This window comes from Taudactylus pleione, unplaced genomic scaffold (genome assembly GCF_031769625.1).
Source record: "Taudactylus pleione unplaced genomic scaffold, aTauple2 ptg001008l, whole genome shotgun sequence".
NCBI classification, from domain to species: domain Eukaryota; kingdom Metazoa; phylum Chordata; class Amphibia; order Anura; family Myobatrachidae; genus Taudactylus; species Taudactylus pleione.
The window spans coordinates 99,762-127,161 of record NW_028285409.1 but is presented as its reverse complement, the minus strand read 5'-3'; the positions used below and the strand labels follow the sequence as shown (position 1 = coordinate 127,161).

Genomic DNA, 27,400 nt, shown 5'->3' with positions numbered 1-27,400 from the left:
ATATGAGCAATGCTCGTACACCAATATACTTACAGCATCTGCCTGTACAAATCATTCCGTGGGCCCGATTCAGAGCAAAGCATTGGGCACAATTGCGCATGCGTCCGAGAAGCACTACACGTGTGTCCTGATGGTTACCAGTAGGGATCGCAGATCAATATTGCATAAAGATCCATGCAATTGCAGTGGGGCTCTTGGGCGATGACTGTGGGGTGGGGGCTCACGGCAGCGGTCATGCCCGTGACACTGGCAGCCATGGACCCACTGCAGGTCCAATGGTGCGGCCATGGATTCGCGTTGCAGCCGGTGAGCTTCTCTATAAAACACACATCCGCCGCAGCATTACCCTACAGCCGCTACCTTCCTGCCTCCACCTCGGAGTAAGGCCCGTTACCTCTGTTTGTTATGTTTAGTAACTTCCATAATTATAGAATCTCTCATTGTGCAGTGAGAGAAACATTTCATTGGGTGATCTTCTCGCATCTACATCTATATCTGCCTGTTATCTGCGTACAGCTCAGTCTTTCCATATGACTTTCCATGCAGTTGCTCATCATCTTAAAGTGAGATTAAACTGCTAATTATCTTTGCTTTGCTCTAGAGCTGTGGTGTTTAACTTCTGGGAAGTAATTTGGGGGGAATTCAGGGCCTGATTCAGACCCGGTCGCTCTGAAAGCGCTCGCTCTGAATCAGGGCCGAGGTTTTTTTTTTTTTTAGAACGGCCTCCTGGCCGCTCGCATAGCTGTGGGTGACCACCCACAGCTACAGCGAGCGGCCATGATGAGGGTCGCGATGGTCAAGACCATCGCGACCATCGGGCTTGCGATGAGACCCTTGTGGTAGGGTCTCGTGGCCGCAAGCCCCAGAGAGATTTCGGCTCTAACAGAGACGGAATCTCTCCACTGACATCACAAGTGATGTCAGTGGGGCTGCCCCCAAACGACAGGCGTTCTCATGGGAACGCCTCCGTTTGGGCAGCCGCCCACCAAAGGGGGCGAGCTGTCACTCAACATTGACAGCTCGCCCCCTTTGTTGCAAGACCCTTAGCGACGGAGTGCCTGTCACTAGCCGGGTCTCGCGCATGCGCACGACGGAGCTGGCTCCGTTGTGCGCATGCGCTGTGGGCCACCATCGACCCCGTTGCGAGCGCTCAGCGCTTGCGACCAGATCTGAATCAGGCCCTCAGTTCTATGCGATGTGATATCAGGCAGTTACAGGAGTGCCCACATCACAAGTATCCTCTCATCTCTATCTGGTGGAAGAAGAGATTTACGATGCAGGCGGATGCTATATGCCGTTTTGCGACGGTAAAGCGCATGGATGGTGGATAATTTTATTTATTAAATGAAATAACCTCTCTCTTATTGACAGTACCAAGCCTGGCATTCCTGCAGGTCTCGCTGTATTCCATCTCGTCTCTGATGATTACCGGTCATTACTCCATGTATTGGCTCCCCGGAGATCTATGAATGAATGCTGACTCAGAGCTGTGCGCTATTGCTGCCACAGATGAGATTTTCACAGTTGAGGATTTGTGAGAATATGCTAATGGCACAGCGGCCGGGACTTGTACTGAGATGCCCACCTGAGCCATCACACCTGCCGCAATTGCGTGCACATTCGCTGCATCGGACACAGATAATGCAAACATCGACTCCCTGAGTGAGTCTTTGGCCAATCAGAATGTCCACCAGAGCCATGTTATCTGCGTACTGGATCACAGACACAGCTGGAGAACCGCCCGGAACATACCTCCATTTTAGTTGACACTCCCAGTTACCTCCCACAAAATGTTCGCTTCCTGTCCATCACTTGCAAATCACTGCACCGTAATCGCAATTCAATCGCCACGTGTGCTCATTGTGGCTGTGACGCATGCGTAGATCATCGATAATCGCTCAATTGCGTGAACATCAGATTAGCGTACAACTTTGAACCCTACACTTGCTAATGACTGACCTTTGGTTTGTGTACTGATTCCCAGTGCTGTGCTGCCAGCTCCTGACCCCCGGCCTATCCCTAACAACATGTCTCATGATTCTATTGTCACCTCGGCCCAAACTTCTCAGTTGCTGCCTGGAGGAGCCAGGGGGCCACAGAATGTGCATAGCTCACAACAAAGCAAATTATGTCCTTAGGGTGGCCCTGTTCCATACTGGGGTATTCACTAGACCCATCCCCCATGTGAGCCAGCACAAACTACTAGTAGAAAGTGGGTATATTGCTGGTGCTGTGACAGCAGGTGTTTACTTGGTTCCATCAAAGACCACATCAAACTGTAATGGTGCGTACACACTGGGCGATTAAAGTGGACGACTGAACGATAACGATATCATTATCGTTCAGTCGTCCACTTTATCGTCCATTTTTAACACAAAAAAGATGAACGATGACGACGACGCGCGTTCCCGCGGGTCGTTCGTCATCCTCGTTCATCGGGCTGACATGCAGGCCAACCTGACGACCTCGTCAGGTTGCTGCATGTCAGGGAATGGGTGAGAGAGCCCGGCGCTGAACGATATCGCTAATGATATTGTTCAGCGGCTGTGCTCAATGTCATGAACGACATTGAGCACAGCCTGCCGGGGACACACTAGACGATATCGCTCAGGGAGCATATCGTCTAGTGTGTATGCACCTTAAGTCCTTTTAACAGAATATTACAACTTTCGCACATTTAGTTATTAAAGATTCCACATATATCTCTCTTCTGTGCTCCTGTAACACTTTCATGGGTGCTCTGATGTCCTACAATATGACTTGCAGGATCACGCCACCTATATTAGAGCTTTAAATACTAGGGAAAAAAATACAAAAGAATTGAACAGAGGTACAGGAAAGTGAGAAAGATGTAATTATAAGGCAACCTTGTGAGAAGTAGCGTAAGCCTCCACAACTCTGTGTGTGAGATGTGATGTGTGTAGTGTATGCTATAGTAGATGACTTGGGGGGTGATGTATCAAACATTCTAAAGAGTGGATAAGTTGGGCTTAGCAACCACTCAGCTTCTACCTATCATTTTATAGAATATACTAGATAAATGCTACCTCGGAGCTGATTGGTTGCTATGGGCAACTTCACTTGTCCACTCTTTTTAGAGCAGGGGTTGGCAAAAAAGCGGCCCTCCAGCTGTTGTTAAACTACAAATCCCAGCATGCATTGTAACAGTTTTAGTAGGGCATGCTGGCATTTGTAGTTCTACAACAGCTGGGGGGCCGCTTATTGCCCACCCCTACTTTAGAGGGTCTGATTCATTTCCCTCTAACAGTCATAAGTCCTCCTTTTTAATTAATTGTATATCAATTTATGTGGTATGAATATTTGCATTTCCTTACAGTGCATAATTGCAGGCTATACAAAGTTGGATGGAAGCGTAAATACAGCTAATTCAGACAATTCTTTTACCCCAAGTATAGGCTGGTGCACGTGTGAGCTGATGTTGATAAGTAATAAGCTACGCATATGGATAGTGGGCAGGGCAGAGCACAGATGCGTACAGCTCTGCTTCCAGGCGAACATACGCATCCTTTTCCATGCACGTAAAGAGGGAGCATCTGCGGTAGAGTTGCGTTCAACTCTGCATTGACCCTGTAGTTTGTGTAGGAGAACTATCTCCTCTATAGACCATGGGGTACATTTAATAAGTGGTGGGTTTGGTTCTGGTTCTGGTTGCGATTGTGGTGGAAAATGAAGGGAAACAACAGATCTGGTATTCTGCCTTTTACAGATACATTTTTCACATAAAAAACACTCACATTTACAACAATAAAATATAGCCCTGCATAAAATCTTTGTTCTCTCCAACCATAGTAGTGCACATCTTCCTACCAGAGAGCAGGGTTATGTCCTGCACCACTAGGAGATTCCTCAGATTCGTTTCCTTTGTCATCCACATAAGTACAAGTAGTGAGATCTGCTTCTACTGTGCTGTCATTCATTTATACTTCAAGTTGGAGGCACTCATGTATATAAAGTGTGGTTTTAAAATTGGATCCTTCTAGTGTGTTAAAGCATAATACTGTGAGTTCTATTCGCTGAAAAACTTACTATGGCTTTCCTTTGTTTACCTCTTTTTCTTGTTTGTTGGGCTTTTAGTATATTATTATTTAATATATCATTAAAATTTGTATTGCAGTATATAATTAGTGGGTTACTTATGTACACCACCATAGTATAACTTCCTTTCTCATTTCATTGAACATGATCATGTTGTAGTTATTAGCGGTAGCACCCTATGAGTTGAATATAAATCTGTTATAGTGTCAATGGTGAAGTTATTTAATCGGAGGGGGATATCATTGCCAACAATTATTATTGAAAGATAACAGCAGTGACTACTCCCTCATAGGACTCTAATTCATTTACCCATCCATGCTGAATCCCTCAATTACACTGAAGGACAGTGTTATGAATTGAGCTGTTGGAAAACCTGGGAGTGCTTCATAAAATAACAAGAGGTAATAACTATTGAATATCTCCTGGAACATATAAGAAACAGACCACTATATATAACAATTATCCTGATGAAAATGAGTAACGTGTGCAATTAATAGCAATAGACAGATTTTTGCATTAAGATGTTAATGATTAATTCCCACAGTTCCTCTTAACACATAAAACATTAGATTATCCATCATTTCAAGTTCTCAGCCAAAATGATGTCCGGTAAGCCTCATCCTCTCTCTCATGTAGTAGTAGATTGTAGTAGAGGACCATTAGCCGGTGCTACTAATGGCTGAACAGGCAAAGTACTGTGTGATCTCTGGATCCGTTCCCTAGAACAACAAACAGTGGAATTAGAAAATATAATGGCCGTCAGAATGAGAATTCAAGTCCATCTTCTTGTAGGGCACAACTTACATGTTAAGAGGATGTATAAACAATACACTACTGAGGGGGACATTTCTGAGACTGATGCACAGATAACAGAACACAAAAGTTGCTGTAACTCAGCAACCAATCAGTTTTTCTAGTACAGTTTGAATAAATTAAAGGCAGCATCTAGAGCTCTTTAGCCTCAGTGAGCCCACTGGTTGCTAATCACATGTTAGTATATATTATACTAAGGATGTGGTTCCCAAACTGGGTTCTGTGGTACCTGGGGTGCAAATAAATTACTTGGGCCACCATATTTGTAGGCTGGGCCATGTGCTACCTGTTAGCCTTAGAACGTCAGAGTGCAGCCAATTACACAGGCTGCACTACTTGTGTGTGGCTGTGCTGTACAGCCCCATCTGTCTTCTCATTTCTCCTCCCTCCTTCTCTGTGCAGCAAAGTGAGAAGAGGTTAATGAGCACCAAATATTTGCTGCCAATACAACAAGGGTGAATGAGCGCTCTGCACAGATTCCTGTCCTGATGGGAGAATTCATTGTTGTCTCTTCTTCACCAGTCCAGCCCTGACTTTGGTCCACCCACCCAAGTTTGTCACATCCTCTGTGTGCATCTCTGCTCCCTCTCTGTGTCCCTATCTGTCCCTCTCTATCTCCAAAATGTAATATGTACCTGTTTCTCTGTCAATCCTTTGTGGGTATATCTCCCATTGTCCCTCATCCCAGCTATTCCCCCTATGTTTTTTTGGGGGGAGATTCATTTAAGTATGAAGTTCCAACTGTGCACACAGCAGGTTATTACTGATGAAAAGTCTAGCTTACTCTTGCTTGCACCTCTATGGGGTGCAAGAAAAAACGTGTTAGGAATTCCCGTCATAGGACCCACATTGTATTAGTGCACAAGGTTCCAACAGAACCTCGAAGCTAATGGAGGAGTCTATTTACTAAGCTTTAGATGGAGATAAAGTGGACAAAGCTAAAGTACCAATCAACCAGCTCCTAGCTGTCATTTTTCAAACACAGCAGTTAGGAGCTGATTGGAATGCACTTGATCTTAGTAAATAGCTCCCCCCTGGCCTAGGGATGCTGTGAAAAAAATGCTGAGGACCTAAGGGGACCATGTACCAAACAAAGTTTGGGAACCACTGTACTAGGGTATGTTAACCATTGAATGCAAAAGAACCAAATTGTAACTCACTTGAAAGCTTTTTCTTTTTCCCGATCAGAGAAAGAGCGTGCGGTTTTTGAGAGAAATGCGGATCGGTAAGTTTTGCCACTTGTGGGTTTGTTGATATCGTATCGACCAACGCCGACTGGGTTCTGCAATGTGACAAGTACAGTAGATTAACTGAATGTGAGAAACAAGGGGACTGGATAATCCGGAGGTTCTAATACTCTGTCTAAGACATAAGCTTTCAATTTGAAGACAGTACTAATTCAGGGTCCATATTCATAAACGTGGCGAACAGAAGGAAAATGCTAAAAGTATTTGAAACTATTTTTATACTATAAAGCAAAAAAATAAAAAGCTTGCTGTAAATGTGAGTGCGAAATACCCATAGATCTCAGGGAGTTACTGTGTAAGTTTGTGCAGAGCAACCCAAAATCTTAGGAAGAGCTAACTTAGGCCGAGTCAGCACCAGTAATGCAGAAATAAAAAGAACATCTATATTCTATGCACAATAAACTTACATTACTTCCAAAGAGGACTCTGCATGACTTTCTGTCAAATCGCTTAGCAGAGGTCAGGAAGGGAACCGAGGACTGCCTCACAGAAGCGAACACTGATTTTACATCATAGGAACCAGGACCTGGGGAATGCTATCATGAAAAACAATAGATCAAGATGCAGTGACACACAGTATATTAGTATAACACAGGCATAACAGGCCGCACAGACACTTCCTGTAAGAACTCTTGCTGCGCGTACATAAACATTGCAGATGTTATTGCCTAGGTGTCATTAGTATTGATACTGGAAGCTAGTCACTAGGAGGACTGTCACAGATCACCCCACTAACCATGTGCACTTTATTGCTCCCTCTAGGGACTGATTCTGAGCCAGACAAAGTGGCGTACGTGTTTGCGCTCTTCTGTCACAGTCTCACCTGTGACTTTATGCTAATTCTACAATAAGCACTTGGTGTACAGCCGTGCGCAGGAATGTGCAAGGACTGAGACAGCCACTTTGTGCATCTGTAGGTGCTACATTACTGCTTGGTGCGTCACTGCTAGGTGCAGATTCTCCGTCAGAGTGTGGCCTCCAATGCACGCAATTAAGCATCTGATTCCAAAACCCCTCCTGCGACACACCCGCAAAACTCCCATAACACACCCATAAGATGCATCTTCCTGTGTCAGAAGAGCCACCTCCCAGTTACCGTTCAGGAATGCCCAATACATTTCTGATTCCATGCAAAGGTATCATTGGGTCCTGCGACTTTGTACCCACATACTGTGGGACGCTCAAGCTGAAATTTAAACGCATGCAAAGTTGAAAAAACATTGACCAATGCGAGAATATCGGCATTGGAACATACTCATAATAGGGCTCAATGGGTACATTTACTCAAGTGAGTTTTTAGAAGTGGAGATGTTGCCCATAGCAACCAATCGGATTCTAACTATTAGATTCTAGTTAAATGTTAAGTAGAATCTGATTGGTTGCTATGGGCAACATATCCACCTCTAAAAATTCTCACTTTATTAAATATATCCCCTAGTGTCTTCATTTACCTTTATGTAGCATATGTGGTGTAGCACTTGCATGAAAGTACGTGATCACCAGCCAGCATCAGTGGGCTACTATAATTATATATGAGACGCAAGAGTGGGATGGCCAAGTATAAGCTTCCCCAATATATCATTTCTGCACGATTCATGCTGCCCAATAGACACCAGCACAGCAGTTCCAATGCCTTATTTAGCCCCTCAGTTCCTTCCATCTTTAACATACTGTATGTGCAGTCCTTTTAAATAACCAGCTCTGGAAAGCTGTGTTCTATATGTACAGTACATACATTTTGTATTAAGGAATGTATCAAATTCAGGATTCTGTTGGAGACTTGGATGGACCTTAACAGCAACTCAAACATTTGGGATTCATTTAGATCCATGGGATTCAGCCAACTAAACCCAAATTCTGAGCTTACAGGAATGTTAGTGCACAAAACACTTGTTACAGCCAGGAGTCAAAATACTATTTTATCATGCTAAGTCTTAATATGCAATTAAGTAATGGAAACATATTATATGGCCCATCCATAGTTGTGTACATTTGCATAAAGGGTGCATTTGTATACATTCACACCCATCCAAGTTTCCATGGTAATACAGGCTAGATTTTGAAGCAGACATCCTGCAAATGGTTTGTACTGGATAATCAAATCCTGAATACTGACAAGTGGCCGGAGACAGTGGGCAAGCGAGCTGTAGAATATCCTGTCCGTTGGAGTTTTTGGAAAGCGATGAATTGTTCCAAACTTGCCATGTTTCTTTTTTTGATCATTTTCAAGATCTTCAATGAATGACTTTGCATCAAAGTATCCTAGCTCTGTCTGATAACATTCCTAGGGATATAATGAAACAGACATAAATACACACACAGAATAACCACCATATTCTGGCCACTTGTTTTTGCCTTTTTGGGAGAATGTAGGTGGGTTGAGTCTAGCACGTGATGTTCTGAAGCTATATCATGTGCACTGTGAATATATTTCATACACTTCTATTAGCACATTCAGTCATATTTTTAACCTCCATCTGTATTGAATCAGGAATACTAGAAGCAGAATTTAGGGTTGGCCATCGACCATTGATGATTGGCAACCATCGATGGTCTGATGTCGATCATAACTAGTTTTACCGTCAATCGGAGGCCACCAATGGTGAACATCAATGGCAAAATCCAAATGGCTAATGCCGGCTGTGTTCAGCGCATGCGCAGAGTTAAACCATTGATGGCTCAATCATTGATGGTTTCTTACTGATGGTTTGAAACCATTAGCCATGGATAACAGAGCCGTTGTTGGTCGACCCTAGTAGAATTTTGTGCACATGATTGGCGTAGCAGCACTGATAGCAGAAAGGCCGAGTTTTGCATAAAAAAAAAATCCTGTGGATATTCATGTCCCTGATGTCCACTCAAAGCACTAATCTTATAGGTAGGCATGGTATGTAAAACAGTATCTATGCTTATAAAGTAAATGCAAAAAAGATGAGGCAGTTTGTGTCCAGTTCTCCAAAGAACAGGAAACCCAATGTAAGGGCCGATGCAGATTTGAACGTAACTTTGTTTTGCAATTGGCTTCTGAGTGTTTTTGTGCTGTGTATGCTCCATAGCTGAGTCCTATGCAACTCAGTCGCATGACCGCTTCGCAGGCCTATCAACAGAATTGCGTGCTATGCAGAGTAGTGTGTACACAGCGATATGGCGGTTATCAGACTGGTGCATTCATAACAATGGTGTCTATGAAAGCGAGCAAATGCATAGGGACAGTGGGCTGAACAGATGGGACAGCACAGTTGGTATAGTGGTTAGCATTGCAGACTCACAGTTCCAAGATCAGGAGTTCAGTTCCTGACCAAGGCCTTCGGCTCTCCCAGTTTCCTCCCAGACTCCAAAAAACATAGCGTAGATTTACTGACTTCTGATAAAAAAGGACCCTAGTGTGTATGTATGTTCATGGGATACGGACCATAGATTGTAAGAACCATTGGGGCAGTGAAGGACTGAATTGTTCTTTGTAAAGCGTAGCATTATATATTCTAAATGTAAATAAATAAATGCGTACAGCTCTGCAAACAGGTGATCAACCACATTAGTTTCCTGTGCGCACAGTAGCGTATAACTGCATCCAACTTACATTCAACCCCTCATCGGCCCCATAGTGTGAAACTTGTGAGATTATTATATATATAAATAATATAAAATAAGAGATATGGTAAGAACTTACCTTTGATATCTCTATTTCTGCAAGGTCCATAGGGTTCCACAGGGATACCTTGGGTTATAGTCATGGCTTGGCCATCGGGCACCACACAGTTAACTTTGTGCTCCCAGTATGCACTGGGTCCCCCTCCCCCAGGCCAAGGCACCTCAATTCAGTAATAAGCCAAGGCCATAGGAGGAGAGAAAAAGAGAGAAGGAAGTCTGGAATACACAAGAATCACATTCTCACAACAGGGAGACGGAAAATCGGTGACCAGAACCAGACCCATATGAAGCACAGGGCGACAGGGTGGGCTCCTTGTGGAACCCTATGGACCTTGCAGAAATAGTGATAACAAAGGTAAGTTCTTACCATCTCTCTTATTTTCTGCAGCAGGCTCCATAGGGTATCCACAGGGATACCTTGGGAGTTCCCAAAGCAGTATCCTCAACGGTGGGGGCGCTCCTGTGCAGAAAGGAGCTGCCCATGATGGACCCACAGACCTCATAGAATGAGCAGTAACAGAGGGCGGAACAGGAATGCCCTCATGACTGTAAGCCTCAGAAATCGCCATGCGAATCCACCTGGCCAACGCTTGCTTGTTGGCCGGCCAACCCTTCTTATGGAAACCATAGAGGACGAACAAAGTGTCCGACTTCCTAAGGGAACTGGTATGGTAAAACCGTAGAGCTCGTACCACAAGGTCTTGTGAGTTAAAGGCCGGCACTACAATTTCCCCATTAATGTGGAAACTATAGACCACCTTAGGCAGGAACCCAAGGCAAGTCCGAAGCACTGCCCTGCTGCTGTGAAAAACCAGAAAGAGCCCCCAAATCTGACACCCTCCTGGCGGAAGCAATAGCCAGGAGAAACACAGTCTTAGCTGTGAGCCATTTGAGATCCACTGAGCCCAGTAGTTCAAATGGAGGTCAATTCCCAAGGAGCCACAGTAGGCACAAAGGGAGGCTGTATGCGAAGAGCACCCTGCATAAAAGGTGCGAACATCCGAGAGTGGAGCAATCCTCCACTGAAACCACACAGACAGTGCGGAAACATGTACTTTCAATGAGGCTAGACGAAGACCCTTATCTAATCCTGCCTGGAGAAAAGCCAGAACCCTGGATATCCGAAATACCTGGGAATCGTACCCCCTGGGGCGACACCATTCAAAGAAGGTATGCCATACCCTGTGGTAAATCCTGGCAGAAGCAGGTTTCCGAAGCATGGATGTCTCAAGACCCACGCCGTCAAAGACAGACGACTCAAATCCGTGTAAACACAAGGACCCTGAGACAACAGGTCCGGACGTTGAGGAAACAGCAACAGAGCGTCTATGGAGAGACTCTGAAGATCTGAGTACCAGTGACGTCCGACCACACTGGAGCCACCAGCAGGATCATGCCTCCCTCTTGCTTGAACTTCTTCAATACCCGAGGAAGAAGGGAGAAAGGAAGAAACAGGTACGCAAACTGGAAGGTCCACCGAACCGACAGAGCGTCTACCAGGAGAGCCTCTGCGTCTTTTGTTCTGGACCCGTACACTCTTAGCTTGCATTTGTATCTGGAGGCCATGAGATCTATCTCTGGAAAACCCCATTTGTCCACCAGGAGTTGGAAGACCTCCTGGTGAAGTGACCACTTCCCTGGATGTACATCGTGTCGACTGAGGAAGTCCGCTTCAGAGTTGAGTACTCCTGGAATGAACACTGCCGTATGGAATCTCATGCATGAACACCACACATTATGCACAGTTAAGCTGCTAACATGACGCTCAGTAGCGAATGCACAATATCCTGCATGCGAACGCTGTTTATTAGCTGCATGCGTGCACATCTGCCCCAAATCAGATAAACCTAACTAGCGTCTTTACATCAAACCCCACATACTCACACATTACATATTCACATACAAGGTTCCAAAAGCTTTAAGGTATAAGATTCAAGTATGCACATTTACTATAATTGCTATGAAATAAAGATTATTTTGTAACTAAGGTTTTATATGTGATAAGTAAGCCATGTTTGGTATTGTACTGATGCATACTCTCTCAACAGTATTCCGGTAACATCGATGTAGAGATCGCAACAGGCATTCTCAACTTATGGACCGCAGAGACTTCAAGCAACAAAATGAACATTATATGACCAACCATTAGGATTTGCATGAGGTGGGAAACCAGAGACCACCAGTTGTTAGAGGCTGGACTGTGTATATTTGAACCAACCTGTTAAATGCCTTGTAACATATGCCCTCTCCTTTAGGACCAATGGTATTAGCAACAAACTTCTCTATTGTGTTGTCTATTTCTGGAGGGTATAAATATGTGTGCTCTGACCCTGGGTTTCGAGTCTTCGTGCTGAATGCTGATTGACGAGGGGTTTCTTGCTGATGCCTACATCTGGTCCAGAGCGCTGCGTATGTATAACTGTACTTGGGTCTGTATAATTCCTTTGCGCTAAATTTGTACTTATAACTAGCGTGTAACTGACTGTACTTTTGCTTGAATAATATTTTGTGCTTTGGAACCACAGGTTCTAGGTCTGGAGTCTTTATTTACTGTATAACTGCGTACGCAAAATAGCGTCGTCCTTAGAGGTTTATAGGCAGGATATCAGAAGGTATAGGCAGGGGTGTATAGAGGTTCAAAGGCAGAATCCTTAATCCGACCATGTGATCCATCCCATCTGAAGAGGATCAGCCTCTGTAGAGGTCTTGAACGAAACTGGGCATATTCCACCATGTCGAATGTCGACACCATGGAAATCAGTAATCTCAATGCCAAGTGAATGAACACCTGGCGACCCTGGAGACAGGAACGTAACCTGGTATGTAGGGCTGAGATCTTCTCCTCTGTAAAGAAGATTCTCTGCTGCTGAGAGTCCAACAGTGCTCCCAGATGCATCATCCTCTGAGATGGCATCAGTGAGGACTTTTTCCAATCGATCAGCCGTGAGTATGCAACACCGATATTGTCAGTTGCAGATGATTGCGAAGTACCTCCGGAGACCCTGCTAGGAAAAGCAGGTTGTCCATGAAAGGTAACAGGCGAACCCCCTGTAACCGCAGGCGAGCCGCCATGACCGCCATTACCTTGGTGAACACCTGCGGAGCCGCGGAAAGAACAAACGGCAGCGGTTGAAACTGGTAATGGTGATCCAATACAGCAAATCTGAGAAACCTCTGAGGAGCCGTAGCAATGGGGATATGCAGGTAGGCATCCTGAATATTCAGGGACACCATGAAATCCCCAGGTTCCATAGTTAATATAATGGAACGTCGAGTCTCCATACTGAACCGAGGGACCCTCAGAGACTTGTTGAGAGCCTTGAAGTTGAGAATAGGACGGACAGAACCGTTCGGTTTTGGTACCAAAAAGAGATTGGAATAAGAACCCATCCCCCTGAGGGACGGGGGGACTGGAACTATGACCCCGTCTTGGAGCATAGAACTTACCACTTTCTGGATTTCCAGAGCCTTTGTGGAATGAAGGCCTACCTCCGGAGTGTAGGAAACAAAACTGATGGGGAGGCCTTCTGTTGAAGGAGAGGGTGTACCCGTGAGAAACCACTTCTCTGACCCAGGTGTCTGTGATAATCATCCACCAGTGCTGGGCAAACCAAAGAAGTTGGCCTCCCACCCTGGGGTTCCCCAAGGGGAGGCCCAACTCATGCTGAGAGTTTGCCCTAGGCTTGGTGACAAGGCGTCCAGCACTCCAAGGTCGCTTCTTGGACTAGGGTGTCTTCCTGGTGGCTCCTGATGGCCTGGGAAAAGACTGCACCTTCTGCTTACCTTGAGGACGATCGTCTTTTCAGCCTAAGTAGCAGTCCTAGACGGAGCCTGAGGCGATGGCAGACATGCAGACTTTGCAGCTGCCAATGTACTTACAATTTTATCCAGGTCTGGGCCGAAGAGGACCAGACCATTAAACGGCAAGCCTTCCAGGCCCTTCTTTGAATGCAGACGTGGAATCTAAGAACGTAACCACCACGATCGGCAAGCCGAAACTGCTGCTGCTGAAATCCTGGAAGTAAGCAGGCTAACATCCAACGCTGCTTCGCTAATATAAGTAGCAGAATCACGGATACTACCAGCACCGTCTGCTCCTCAGAAGCATCAGAGGAGAATGACGATTAAAAAGCATCAGCCCATTTTTCCATGGCCCAAGCCACCCAACAGACCGCCATGAGCAGTCTGGCGGATCCCCCGGCCAAAGAGTAAATGGATGTTAAGTAAATCTCTACCTTGCGGTCCGAAACGTCCTTAAATGAGGACATAGACGGCATGGGTAAGATTGCACTCTTAATCAGGCGTGTCACATGGGAATCCACCTGAGGAGGGGTGTCCCACTTAGTGAAGTAATCCTCTGCAAAGGGATAAGAATATGAGTCTCTTTTGGGGCTGAAACATTCTGCCTGGGAATTTCCACGCTTCCTCCATATGGTCCACCAGCTGACCAGAGAGGAAAAACTGACGCCTTACCTTTTAAAGTATGCGTAAGACGATGCAGTCTCAGGGAGACAGTCATCCTCCATAACCCTGCGGAAAGCTTTAATTAGCCCGGATACATAAATCCTGCACTTATACTCAACCGCTTAAGTGGGTCGTTCCGAGTCAGATTCCGGGAGCTCCCCTTCATCTGACATCATCATCGTCATAATGTGGTAACAGTGGCGCTACTAATGGTCTCTCAGCAGGCCGTAGAGCGGGCACCTGCAAAACGTCCGTTAAGTTCTGTACTGTGGCGGACCGAGGGCCTGATTCAGAGACGGATGCTCTGAAAGAGCGCTCGCTCTGATTCAGGGCGTTTTTTTTTTTGTGCGGCCTCCAGGCAACTCGCATAGCTGTGGGTGACCACCCACAGCTATTGCGACCGGCCAGGCCATCGCGACCATCGGGGCTTGTGGTAGGGTCTTGTGGACGCAAGCCTCAGAGAGCTTCCGGCTCTAATAGAGCCGGAAGCTCTCCCACTGACATCACTGGTGATGTCAGTGGGGCCACCCACAAACGGCAGGCGTTCGCTTGGGAACGCCTCAGTTTGTGAAGCCACCCCCCCGCCACGCCTCCAAAATGGTGCGAGCTGTCGATCAAAATTGATAGCCGCCCCGTTTTGGTGCAAGACCCGGAGCAACGGAGCGCCCGTCGCTAGCCGGGTCTCACGCGTGCGCACGTCAGAGCCGGCGCTTGCGAGCGGGTCTGAATCAGGTCCAGAGTGCTCACCCAGGCAGGTTCCTCTTGGGACAGCCTCTGAGGAGGAGGACCCTGTGCCACCATCAACTGCCCCGGTGCCCCAAGTACAGGGGAAGGGACTGCCGCCTGATGCGTGAACCCCAATTGATGGAACGCAGGAGGAGCGGACAATCGCCCTACCAAGGCTTTAACAGCTAGTTTAAGCGCCGCCCAAGGAGGCTCCTGGGACGTGCTGGCCACTACAGGGGTGACAGGCAGGGACAAACAAGTGCTGCATATCCCATCCTGCGGAAACTCTCCCTCCCCCACACATGTTACACCTGGAACAGTGAACCGGGGGTAGCACTATGTGCGGAATCCTCACTACCAGATATGTTAGTATATGACCCCTTACAGTAAGTAAAACACTACCCACTGTGAGGTTTAATATCCACCCTGACAGTAGTGTGCACCAATTAGGGTAGAACAGAGCAGAAAACAGGGACAGTAAAAATGGATGACAGAAGAAAATATACAGCTTTGCTAGCATAAAGTCACATACTGTGCAGAAATAAATGCCTGCACTAACAGCGCTATCATCAACCACTCAGATGCTAAGTCTGAAGTGGGAATAGCGCTACCTGACCAAACATTAAGCTGTAGGAGAGGTAGGATGGTGGGGGACCCAGGCTCCACATTCCTACTCAGCGTTGCTGTGCATCCAAGATGGCCACCGTGCGTTCTGTAGGCGGAGCCGTGGGGAAGGATCCCAAGCACCAGCGCGCCAAGCCTCAGTAGAAAGGCAGCTGGTGCAGTGAGAGAGGGGTCTTTCCCATAGTCTAAAACCGGAAAAGCACCCTCTCTGGCAGGCCATTAACCCTCAGGATGCTGGAGCGCTTCCTTAATGCTCCAGCCCCATATCCCTGGTGGTCTAGTGGTAGCGCAGGATGAGTACCTGGCTCCACTACCTGCACCCCTCAGGTAGCCCCCAGCCCTGAGGACACTGGACTGTGCCACAGTGGGCTCCGTCCGCAGACGCCCCCTGTGCTTACCTTGTTGCTCCCTGTGCACCTGACCACAGTCCTGCTAGCTGGGACCCCCAGAAAAGCCTGCAGAGTTCCCTGGTTCAGTACCGGTGGCTCAGCGCCAGCAGGGGTGTAGGTGGGGTAGTGGGGGCTTCCGCTGGACTGTCCCCACTAGCCGCACTTGCAGTCTTCTTAACTTCGGGGCTGTTTTTGCCAGCAGCCCCCATGCAGTGACCCGACTATGGCCGGGTACCAACTGAAACTGAGGTGCCTTGGCCTGGGGGCGGGGTTATAGGAGGGTGGCCCAGTGCATGCTGGGAGCACAAAGTTAACTGTGTGGTGCCCGATGGCCAAGCCAGGACTATAACCCAAGGTAACCCTGTGGATACCCTATGGAGCCTGCTGCATAAATATATTTTAAATAAACAAATTCAAATGTTTTCTGTATTAGTTCCCTAATCGTAAACAATTATAGACATTCCACCCATAACTGCACCAAGTGGGACAATAATAACACCAATTTGACCTACAATGTTACAAGTTTCTCCAGATAAAGTTGGCCAAATCTGGCAATTTCCACATACAATTTATTCATTTACCACCCCTGCAGTGTCTTTGATCAAGAGGTCATAAAATCTTGTGGGTGGCTGTATTTTATTGTACTGTATTGTATTGTATAGGGTGCAGTTATTCAACCTCACCTCCTGATGGTCAGATTTTCCTTATTCAGAGATGTACGCAAACCCAATGGTGTGAGATCTGTGCATGTGCAGATCTCGTTCTGAGAGATCGCTAGCAGTGCCCCCTAAGCCACAACATGAATGACAAGCTGCGGCAGTTTGGGGACTGGGTGGTCTTGAAAACAGATGTGTCGGCCCCATTTTTGAGGCACGCCGTGGCCAGTGTCTGCGTCTTGCAACACAGGGTTACTCAGATGGCAGATGTTCCCACAGAGTGAGCCGATGCTGCACCCCTCGGATCTGCAATGCATACAGTAGGCGTCATTTTAAACTAGACGCCACCTGTGGCATAAGCATATTATTGCACAGCCGCTGCATGCAGAGTCGCAGTCTGTGCATTATCACCCATCTCTGATCAGGCCCAGAGTCTTCTGGATTTCCAAGTTGGCCACAGAACAGAGAAGATTGCTTTTTCTTATTTTTTTAAACAAGGGAATATTGTGATCATTACATGGTAGCCATAAATCACAAACAATACTTAAAGAGAAGTATACCATTTATATAATAATTGAAAATAAAAAAGTACAGGCATATACTATTGTATACCTCCTGTACCGTTCGTCATATACTGGTTCCCTAATTTCTTATATTCAGTTTTATACATGTACATACTATATGTGGTCAGCATCTTCCATTCAATGACCTCTAATGGAAGCGTTCCACTTTGTAGCATACTTACAGGTGTAGCAAAGTGTCCGTACAGGATGTGCTGTGATCTTGGCCCGGTGAATAGGTCATAAGGTCCTCTTTTACCCACAACGTGCTTCAAGGTTTCATCTATGGAGCATTTTAGGTTGTAGGTTCCTGGTCCCGGCACACATTCCTGAAATATGAGCAGTGCATTAGGAAAGCAATGACACACGGCCCCTCTCATCCCATAATCACTTACATTGCTGCTTGCTGAGCCACATTTAGTCGTTTCGCTGTCCATTATACCCTTGGAGCTGGCAGACTCTGAAGCCCTCTCTTCTATGAGTGTGTGGATTCCCTGCTTTGCCGTAAGTTCCAGGTCCTGGGGTACAATTCTGTGTGGAGGACAGAAACAGGAATCATGAACAAAATAGATCACATAGCAAACATTCATCTGCATGTGACATCATTCACACACTGCCAGGAAGGGGGTACAGAACTGATTCAGGTGTCTATTTATTAAGATGAGAAAAGTCCTTTCTCTGGTGTTTTCACCAAAGGACTTTTCTGTGCTTTTATTACATTATTAACAGATTAGCACCAGTGAAATCAGTTTGTGAGGCTTACCCCCGCCCCTATAAATCTCTATGGAGATGGCAGCTTACTGTAATTTATTCAGATTGCGTTACACTGTACCCGACAACGGGGACATGCAAAAATGGAAATACTTTGCTTCGCCAGCGTCGGGTCAAGCTACCATGTAAAACAGAGGGGGCGCTGCCAGGGCATGCTTATATTACTGTGACCGTTCGCCGGCAGCACTAGGCTGGGAATTGGTTAATCGGTCCCATAAATGCACAGTGTGTACCTAGAACTAGCCTACAGTTTGGCTGACCCACAATCTGTAGAGGATCATTGTGCATATTCCTAGAACTCCTCTATCACTGTTTAACATGCTCTACCTTTAATTCGTCCTTGAATCGCACATCTTTAGTGTTACACAGTCCTCGCACGCTGGCAGGTTTCTTTTCCATTAGCTCCAGAAATGACTTTATGTTGTATCGACCCGGCCCCATGTTTTGCTTCTAAAGTAATCAAGCATACAAACGTTTCAGAAAATTGATTCATGTTTCCCAGAGTGTAAATTACAGCTTCACCTCACCAGCAAACGGTTCCTCTCCCATGTTTCCTTGTACAGGACATGTGGCATCACAGTCAGCCGTTCTGTTTCTTCTGCTCTTTTCCATCCAGGCGTAGATGCAACTCACTCCAGAACGAAAGGATTATAGGGATTATAGGTTCCAGGCCCTAAACGTCTTGCCTGGATTAAATCACAGTCTTTTTACAGATAAAATTTATGTCCAACATTCACATTCTTACTTAAAAATAAGAAAAAACGTGAAAAATGTTTTCTTTCTCAAGAAAAACATATAGAGAAAACCAGTCTTACCCTATAAAATACAGCCCTGCAATCAACAGAGGCTTAGGTAGATGAGGGACAGAGGGGGTAAGTGGTGTCCTGTGACCTCTAAAAGGACATTATTGTTATTCGGATGTAGCCTTGAACTGTACATCTTTCATAAACTTTCTTGAATCTAAAATCAACTTCATCAACTAGATCTTATTTAATAACATGGTGCAATGAGCATGAACTGTTTCAATCCACAGCAACCAACCAGATATCACTTTACAGGACTCTAGAGACACAAATTAATTTATGTAGTTGCCATTGGCTACTGCATGTTCCCCTCCTAATATTTTATGAAATATGTTCTTTAGAGTTTCTTAGCCAGTGGTGTATCATATATGTACTCACTGTCTCTGAAGTTGCCCTCTTGCAGTAAGGTACTTGTGTGTAGGAACCAGGTTTCTTAAATTCAGGATAAACCGCAGATACATCAAATCTATGGGATAAGATAGAAAATCTAAATGTAACTATTTATGTAAAAAAATGTATTTGTTGTTCACTCATTGGTTCGTGGCTAAAAAGTGTGTAAACATTAAAGAACAGTGGGGCCTGATTCACTACGGATAACTATTGCAATCGCGGCTGCGATTACGCACACAGGTGTGCTGAAACAATATGCTAATGAATGCTATCGCAATGCCGTCGCACAGCCAACATAAAGACGCCCACTACCGCTATGTCACATCCGTAATACCTTGCAGTGCTGTGTATACATCGGGAACATCGAGTAACATCGGCCCCTCACGCACAATTACAGCAGGTATGACCTTACTCATAAATTGCTCGTTGCACGCAGTGAGTACTCAAGCTGTGTATGCCGTCGCAGTGGACAATTTATGCACGTCCATGCAACGGCGTTCAAACGGACAGGCACGCCAACGTTTCTCCAGCCACTCCTCCATCACCACCCCCAAACACCCTCCTGTCCTTCAGTCTGTGATGGCTTTGTATCGATCGCAATGCTAACTCACGTACGCGCACTGCAATGCATACGAAGTACGTACCATCGGCCGATTTGCGATCCGTAATGAATCAGGCCCAGTGACCGCAAACCATGACTGATTCTACATAAGTAACTAATTGCTTCCTGACCATATGATAGAGGTTCCCAAACTCCGCCATACAGTCCATGTTTTAAGGATATCCATGCTTGAGCACAGGTGATCTACCGTATATACTCGAGTATAAGCCGAGTTTTTCAGCACAAAAAATGTGCTGAAAAAGTACCCCCTCGGCTTATACCCGAGTCAAGTGTAGCGCTGACCGGACGGAGTTCGGTCAGCGCTACACACTGCCAAACACACAGCCGCCGGAGCCGGCTGCTGCGTGTTTGGTGTAATCAGCAGCGGCTGAGAGTCTGTCAGACTCTCAGCGGCTGCTGCTGCTCCCACTGCAGGAGCCATCTTCCGGCTCCCGCAGTGGGTGATGGGAGACAAGTCGTCATGACGACGTCTCTCCCATGAAAGCGGCCGGAGGAGCGGACAGCGGCGGGACCAGGAGCGGGATTTTCAGGTAAGTGGTTTTTTTTTTTATTCTTGTTAAGTCTCTCTCTACTGCGGGGGGGGGGGGACTGTATAAATCACCGGGACTCTTGGAAATGGTTGCACCAGTTGTTTAGCAGATTAGAACTTAGATGCTGATTAAGTACCGCCGTGTGTAAAGTGGAATCCAGTTCCGACTTATATATTAAAGTAGGGTCATATGTTAATTTTTCATATACTGCAGTGTCCAAAAGTTGATTATCTAATTCCTGTTTGTACTGGAGAATATTTTGAATATTCAGGATTGAGGATGTTCATGGACACCATTGTTAATACACCGCTATTTAAGGTAAGCTTCCTTATTTGTCACACTTTTACACCCTGATGACAAGACCGCCCAGGTCTTGAAACGTTGGCGAATAAAGTCACTTTTCTTCATTTATAAAGACCGTGGAGTGCCGCCTGTAGCTGTTTTCTGACAGACATCGCATTTTTACATACATACACATATATATATATATATATATATACATATACACACTGTACAAAAAAAATAGGCAGCACTCGGAGACTGGATAAGACTCGTGAAACCCTCAGCCGAGGGACTTTTAATCAATCATAGGTCGACGTTTCGGGGTCTTGCACCCCTTCCTCAGGACAGCAGAATAACACAATTCAAACAAACAGACATATTTATATCATAACTACTCACCACTAAACAGGCGCCATGCACACCTGAGCTCCGTCCAGCAGCCGCACTTCCGGTCGCGGCAAGTCCGCAAAAACCGGAAGTGACAATTAGATATCAGGTCTAAAAAATTTGAGAGGAGAGGGTATCCGGTGGAAGAATTGATTAAGGCTAGACAAAAAGCATTGTCTGAGTAGGGAAGAGTTATTGAGAATTGATCCTAAGGACAAAAAGCTAAATCAGCTACCATGGGTCCATGAATACGATGTTAAGAGCAAATATACCAACAAAAGAGCTAAGAAGTTATGGCCCATTATTACATCTGATCCAGAGCTAAAGTGTTTGCACAATACTAAACTATTACCTAGCTATACCAGAGGGAGAAATATCAAAGATCTGGTGGTTAAAACTGATGTGACAAATTTTTTAAAACCTATGCCTAAGCCCAATTTCTTGACACGTAAAGATGGATGTTTTAAGTGCCTAGGGTGCACGACGTATTCATATCTTGAGACCGGGGATACCATACTCCATCCATACTCGGGGAAAAGATATAAAATTAAGTGGCCTTTGACATGTACCTCTAGATTCATCATCTATGTTATTATATGCCCATGTGGCCTATATTACATAGGCAAAACTGAATGCCAATTTAAAATCAGAATGGCTCAACATAGATCGGCAATTAGAACAGCTATCTCCACTAATGGTAGTGAACAACCGGTAGCACGCCACTTTGCGCATAACAAACACAGTATAGCGACCCTCAGATATAAGATTATTGACCATGTACCCTTGTCACTAAGGGGTGGTGATAGAGGAAGGAAACTCCTGCAATTGGAGACACAGTGGATCTGTAGATTGGATACTCTTTTTCCTCGAGGGTTAAATGACTCTTTGGGTCTTATTAATTTCTTATAAATTTGTGTAATTTTGGATGGCTTTATATGCCAATGTTGTGGATCTTCTATGACATGAATATGTTCATTAAGGATTGTATATGCATTTAAATTTGGTAGTAGTGGTGTTTTTTTGCCCACTAGATGGCTCCATTTCTCCATTATGTAGTATTGATTTTTTACTTGTCATATTGATGACAATAAGAGGCAATGTCATTAGTGGCAAAATGTTTTTTATAGTGTTACTAATGCATTTTTTATCTTTAGTTATATGTCCACGTTAGAATATGTGTATTTTATTTGAGTATTTATATGTATGTGTATTCACTTTACACTTTTTGTAAGTATCACTTTTTATACACAACAAAGTTTGTATAATCCTTTCTGTGCATGATATTTGTACGCAGATCTTATGTTTTTTACACAGTGTACATGTGCTGAGATATATACACTTTATGGATCTATTGCATTATGATAATGACTAAGTTTGTTCACGATCGCACTGTGTATGTTATTGCAGGTTGCCATGGCGCTGGGTCCCGCCCGGGTGACGTCACTTCCGGTTTTTGCGGACTTGCCGCGACCGGAAGTGCGGCTGCTGGACGGAGCTCAGGTGTGCATGGCGCCTGTTTAGTGGTGAGTAGTTATGATATAAATATGTCTGTTTGTTTGTATTGTGTTATTCTGCTGTCCTGAGGAAGGGGTGCAAGACTCCGAAAGGTCGACCTATGATTGATTAAAAGTCCCTCGGCTGAGGGTTTCACGAGTCTTATCCAGTCTCCGAGTGCTGCCTATTTTTTTGTACAGTGTGTATTGGGGGTGCTGTCCTCCTAATAAGGAAGGCACCGGAGCAAGGTGTGGGCTGTTTGTCCAAGTTACACTGCGTGAAGGAGTGCCGGAGTTGTTGCTTATATATATCTATACACACACACACGTATAATACGAGGGCAAATAGCACCCTGCCCTCCAGGAGGGCAAAAAGCGCCCTGCCCTCACAGCCTGCGGGTGCCGTCTTCACCCGCGGGACGCAGTGTCCCGCAGGGGGAGAAATGTGCGGTGACCCAGTCACCGCCGGAGAATAGACGCCGGGTAGCATCTATTCTCCCTCTCTGCAGCGCTTGGGGGCTGCCCGGCGTGTCCGTAAGTGCCGGGCACGCCCCCAAGTATGACGAAAAGGGGACGCGTCTTATACACACACCCCCTTTTTGGGCGCGCGCACAACGTTGCCCTCTCTAGCTCCGGCACCCTGCCTGCCGCCGGAGCTAGAGTGAACACTAGGACACTAATATATATATATATATATATATATATATACACCCACACAGGACACTATAGAATTATATATATTTCTGCTGGTGCCTACCTGGTGCTGCAGTACTGTACAATAATATTGGGCAGTTTGCTGCTGGGCGCTGGCAGCCTGGCTCAGTGCTGCATTACATCTGCTGCCTGGTCTGAAGTCTGAGGCTGACGGCGCAGGGGCTAGAGACAGAGCAAAGGCTCCGTCAGCCATTTTTTTTTTTCAACTCCATCAAGCATCCAGCTGCCTGATCGCATGGAGGGGGATCAGATATTGAAGGGCGGGCTGAGTGTGAACTGACCTGGCGTCCCGGCAGCCCAATCCACCCCCATCCACCCCCGGAATCAGTCCAGGAGGGGCGCATACATAGCACCAGGACTCAGGGAACATTGAAGACTGGAGGCGGAGCAGCAGACTGGGCCGGCCAATGACATCGCCGGCACAGGACCCAGGCAGCTGCCGCAGCCTCTAGCATTGTGAGCCATATTCAAGTAGAGGTGTAGTTTTCACCTGTCCGACTGTTCGCTTCATTCGCCTGTTTCAGAGGCGAATTTATTCCATGCTCGTCCCCGCTTTTCGCCTAATTCAATTGCAAGACAGGCGAAAACGGAAATAGGCGACTGCGGAACAGGCGAAAAATACTGAAAGAATTGGGGAAATGAGTCTGTACCCCAGAAAAAGATATATTAACCTAGGGAATCAATATAAATGTGTACTAATAGCCCTAATAAGACTATTTTGGGTACTTAAGTTGTGTAAATTGCTTGCTATTAGCGTCTTTGTAAAAGTGGTGAAGAATGGCATAAAGCTGTATTTTTTGGTGAAATTAAGTAAACCAGTCAAATTTGGGGTGCTTGAAAAGGGTGCTAGCATGTTTTTATGTCTCTAAAGTGAACTTTTAAAAAACGTGAAAAATCCACCTGCTGCATGCACCTGCAATCCCAAAAACCCCTGACCCATACTTGGGGACCCCCAAGAAGTCTATTTCGATACTTTTAATGTTTATCCCCCCACTTTTTAAATTCTCACCCCAAAAATGACATGTCTTTTTTGGGGTGTTCTTAGGTTTTTGTTTCTGTTTTTTTTGCAGATTTGTCCTTTGGTGGGCTGTCCCAAGGGGTCTGAGTTTTTTCACCACGTTTACACCCCAAAATAAAGATTTTGCATTTCTTTTCACCAGCTATTGATTGGAGAATCATTTTTGGAGAATTGTTTCCACTTAGGCGAAATTGTCCTGGAATTGAATTTGGCGAATTTTTTTTTAGGCAAATTTTTCACAAAAAAACAGGTGAATATGGCTTTTCGCCTCTAATTGAATTCCCCTCTATGTGTGTCTGTTTAGTTTGTCTTCTCCGCGGTTGGGTGGGAGGGAGCGGGTGTAATGGGCGCCGCCACTGGGATTCACCGGGTCTCAGCCTGCAATAGTGGCTTCTAAGAGAGGGAAGGCAATGCCCTCTCTCCAAGACAGCCTCAGCGGGCCGCCCATCAGGTCCCGACGCTCTTAGGCAGCTGCCTAATGGAAGCGCCGGCCCTGGAAGTGTCAGCTTATAAAACCTGCCACTACGTAAATAAAGCCCCTATAGTGCGAAGTTAGAGTTCAGCTGGAGACTATGGTGTATCCCTTCATGAGTGTTGGTGCAGTATTATATACATCAATTACCAGACCATATTTCAGTTTTTCGGTTATTCCAAAAAAATATATTTTTTAAAATGCTTTTTGTGCCCTGTTGTATGACACCTGACAGGAAGATCTCAACAGAAGGACAGCACTAGAGCATTTCATGGTAAAAAAATATTTTTCTAAGTTGGTTTAATTTCACTTTATTTTTCTATAAACATTTAGTTCTAATTTTAAGTTGCATAACATATCTGCAACTGCACGTTTAAATGTATTAACATGGGTGGGAGCTTTCATACTGCTAATCCTGCCACTAGCTAAAATACACTATAGGATTTGACGGCAGATAGGAACCACTTGGCCCATCTAGTCTGCCCATTTTATTTTGGTAAAAGAACCGTATATGATGCTTTAGAAACATAGACTCTAGGGAAATAGTGCACATTTATCAACAACATAAAAAATTATATTTCCATTTAAAATTCGATTCGCTGTTTACCAAACATGAAACTGGCATTTCACCTAAAAATTTTCAAAGTGTATTTTCAAGGTCATCAAGGCAAATTTACATCATTATTGGTAGAGTTCAGTATAAATGGACTGTGTCATTGTGTAATGTCAAAATGCCAAACTATTGGAACAGTGTGGAGGGTCAAAGAGCCTGATTCATTACGGATTGCACAGCGAAAATATGCTAATGTTTGCAATCTCAGTGCCATCGCAGCCTAAAATAAGGATGACCACTTCTCCTTACTCACATCCATAATACTTTGCAAATCTGCATAATCATCGGTAGCAACGAGTACCATCAGACCCTCACGCACACTTGCACAAGGTCAGAATTTGCTAACCTCATCGCACGCAGTGAGATCCCAAGCTGCATATGCCATCGAAGTGGCATTTATGCACGCCACTGTAATGGCGTTCAAATGCACTGGCATGTCTGAGTTTTGCCGACCACCCCCCGAATCACCACTCCCAAACACTCACTCTGTTATAGGCCTGTGTAGTCACTGCGATCGCAGTCCGATCGCAGTGACATTTGCGCACTGCAATGCAAACGCAACAATCGGCCGTCTTCGTGCATAATCGCAGTTGCGATCAGTAACAAATCAGGCCCAAAGTGCAAATAGGGGTGTGTTTACTTAATACAGAGTATTATCCTTTATTTCTTGCGCTGCTTATACATGAATGACTTACACCAATATTGTACCGTGTAAACCTTTTTTTTATCAGGAGACATCTGGGCATTATAGAACAGTTCTCTACTTGAAAGCAACTTCTATTACTATAATTGATGCTGCTATTATTCTGGTGCCATTTCAATTATAATCTATGTGATTCCCACTGTTGTCACATTCTCATTATTGCATATATTTTGCCACATTTTGGACTCAATTACTAAACATTATTTGTCCATATTATCTATTGTAGGCATTATTATTCTTTATAAATGATTGTCTATCTCCCCTTTAAAATACCTTGGGCTCATTTCAGCCATCTACTTAACGCAGGGGTGTATCTAGGGGTCCGAGCACCCCTGGCAAAGTAAAGGACCTGCGCCCCCCCTCCCGCTCCCCTCCTTTTTATAGGAATAATTATACTTTCTGGAAGACTGCTGGGCCCTGTCACTGGTAAGCGGGCTGCTGGGCTCCCTGGCTGGTGCTGGCTGCTGGGCTCCCTGGCTGGCAGGTTGCTTGTCTAACCAGATGCAGCATGCAGACTCAGCATAGGGAAGTAGAATCCATGTGCAGGTGGAACGCATAATTCCTTTCTACTTCCCTTCCTGTGTACACACAGCACAAGTCCACTCACCACTATACAGGCAATCATTTGTCCAGTAGCCTGTCATTTAAAGTTTGTCCCACCCCCACCATTGGACCTTATCCAATCAGCGTGGGGTGTAGTGGACGGGTGACAGAGAGGACAGAGACAGAGACAACTTCAAGTACTGTATGTAATTTATGTGTTTAACACTTTGCTGCCAGCCAATTTTATGCGTTGGGGAGGAGGATTTGTGCTATAGAAGCTGCTGCCTGTGACTAAGAGCAGACGCTGCCTCTTGCCTGTCTGCTCTAAATCAGTGATCCCCGCAGCAGCAGTACACACACGATACACAGAGCAGTCAGGGAGGAGGGAGGACGGGCTTAGGCTGCTCAGCTCCAGGACAGCGTGTCCTGTCATGCTGCAGCTACATTGTTTCACATACATGATAGAAGAACTAACCAGCCAGCTGCTGTGTGTGTGTGATAGCGCTGGATGTAGATACGCCCCTGACTTAACGATACATTAAAGAAAGTTAGGCTGTAACATTATAGACCTTCTCATACACCAAGGTGTGCTGTTATGTCTCTGTTTGCTTTAGTTTCCCACTGTCCCAAAAGCATTATATTCCCGCAGCCTGTGCGTCCTGGGCTGGACATTTGTACCTGGCCTCCTGGCTGCCGAAGGGAGCTCCACTAAACTTCTTCTTCTCCGCCATACCTGCGCCTGGTCACCATAACAACGGAGACGCCTGTCTCCTTCCCTGCTACTACCGCATCACGTGATGACACTCACTAGCCAATCAGAGCACTGGCACAGTGGTGTGACGTCAGATGCCATGCAGCGTCCTATGTGTGTTA

The 27,400-nt window shown here is 45.6% G+C and overlaps 1 protein-coding gene across 1 annotated transcript; it reads right to left on the bottom strand.

The window, feature by feature from the left end:
- Window positions 1-4,684: 4,684 nt before the first annotated feature.
- On the bottom strand, window positions 4,685-26,525 carry LOC148454317 (ciliary microtubule-associated protein 2-like). The gene is made up of 10 exons (XM_088461051.1): window positions 26,381-26,525; window positions 19,139-19,226; window positions 18,485-18,643; window positions 18,285-18,407; window positions 17,582-17,717; window positions 17,372-17,515; window positions 8,233-8,400; window positions 6,524-6,652; window positions 6,030-6,151; window positions 4,685-4,775 (listed from the first exon to the last, which is right to left on the bottom strand). The coding sequence occupies exons 5-10, from the start codon at window positions 17,621-17,623 to the stop codon at window positions 4,685-4,687; spliced, it is 696 nt and encodes a 231-aa protein (XP_088317177.1). The 5' UTR covers window positions 17,624-17,717; window positions 18,285-18,407; window positions 18,485-18,643; window positions 19,139-19,226; window positions 26,381-26,525.
- Window positions 26,526-27,400: the final 875 nt, after the last annotated feature.

Bases quoted from the DNA above. Each gene is read 5' to 3' on its own strand.
- LOC148454317 (XM_088461051.1), bottom strand. From the start codon at position 17,623: ATGGACAGCGAAACGACTAAATGTGGCTCAGCAAGCAGCAAT. The intron at 8,401-17,371 runs GTAAGTATGCTA...TTATATCCCTAG, and splicing joins ACGGACACTTTGCTACACCT to GAATGTTATCAGACAGAGCT. The intron at 4,776-6,029 runs GTGAGTTACAAT...TTGTTGTTCTAG, and splicing joins GAAAAAGAAAAAGCTTTCAA to GGAACGGATCCAGAGATCAC.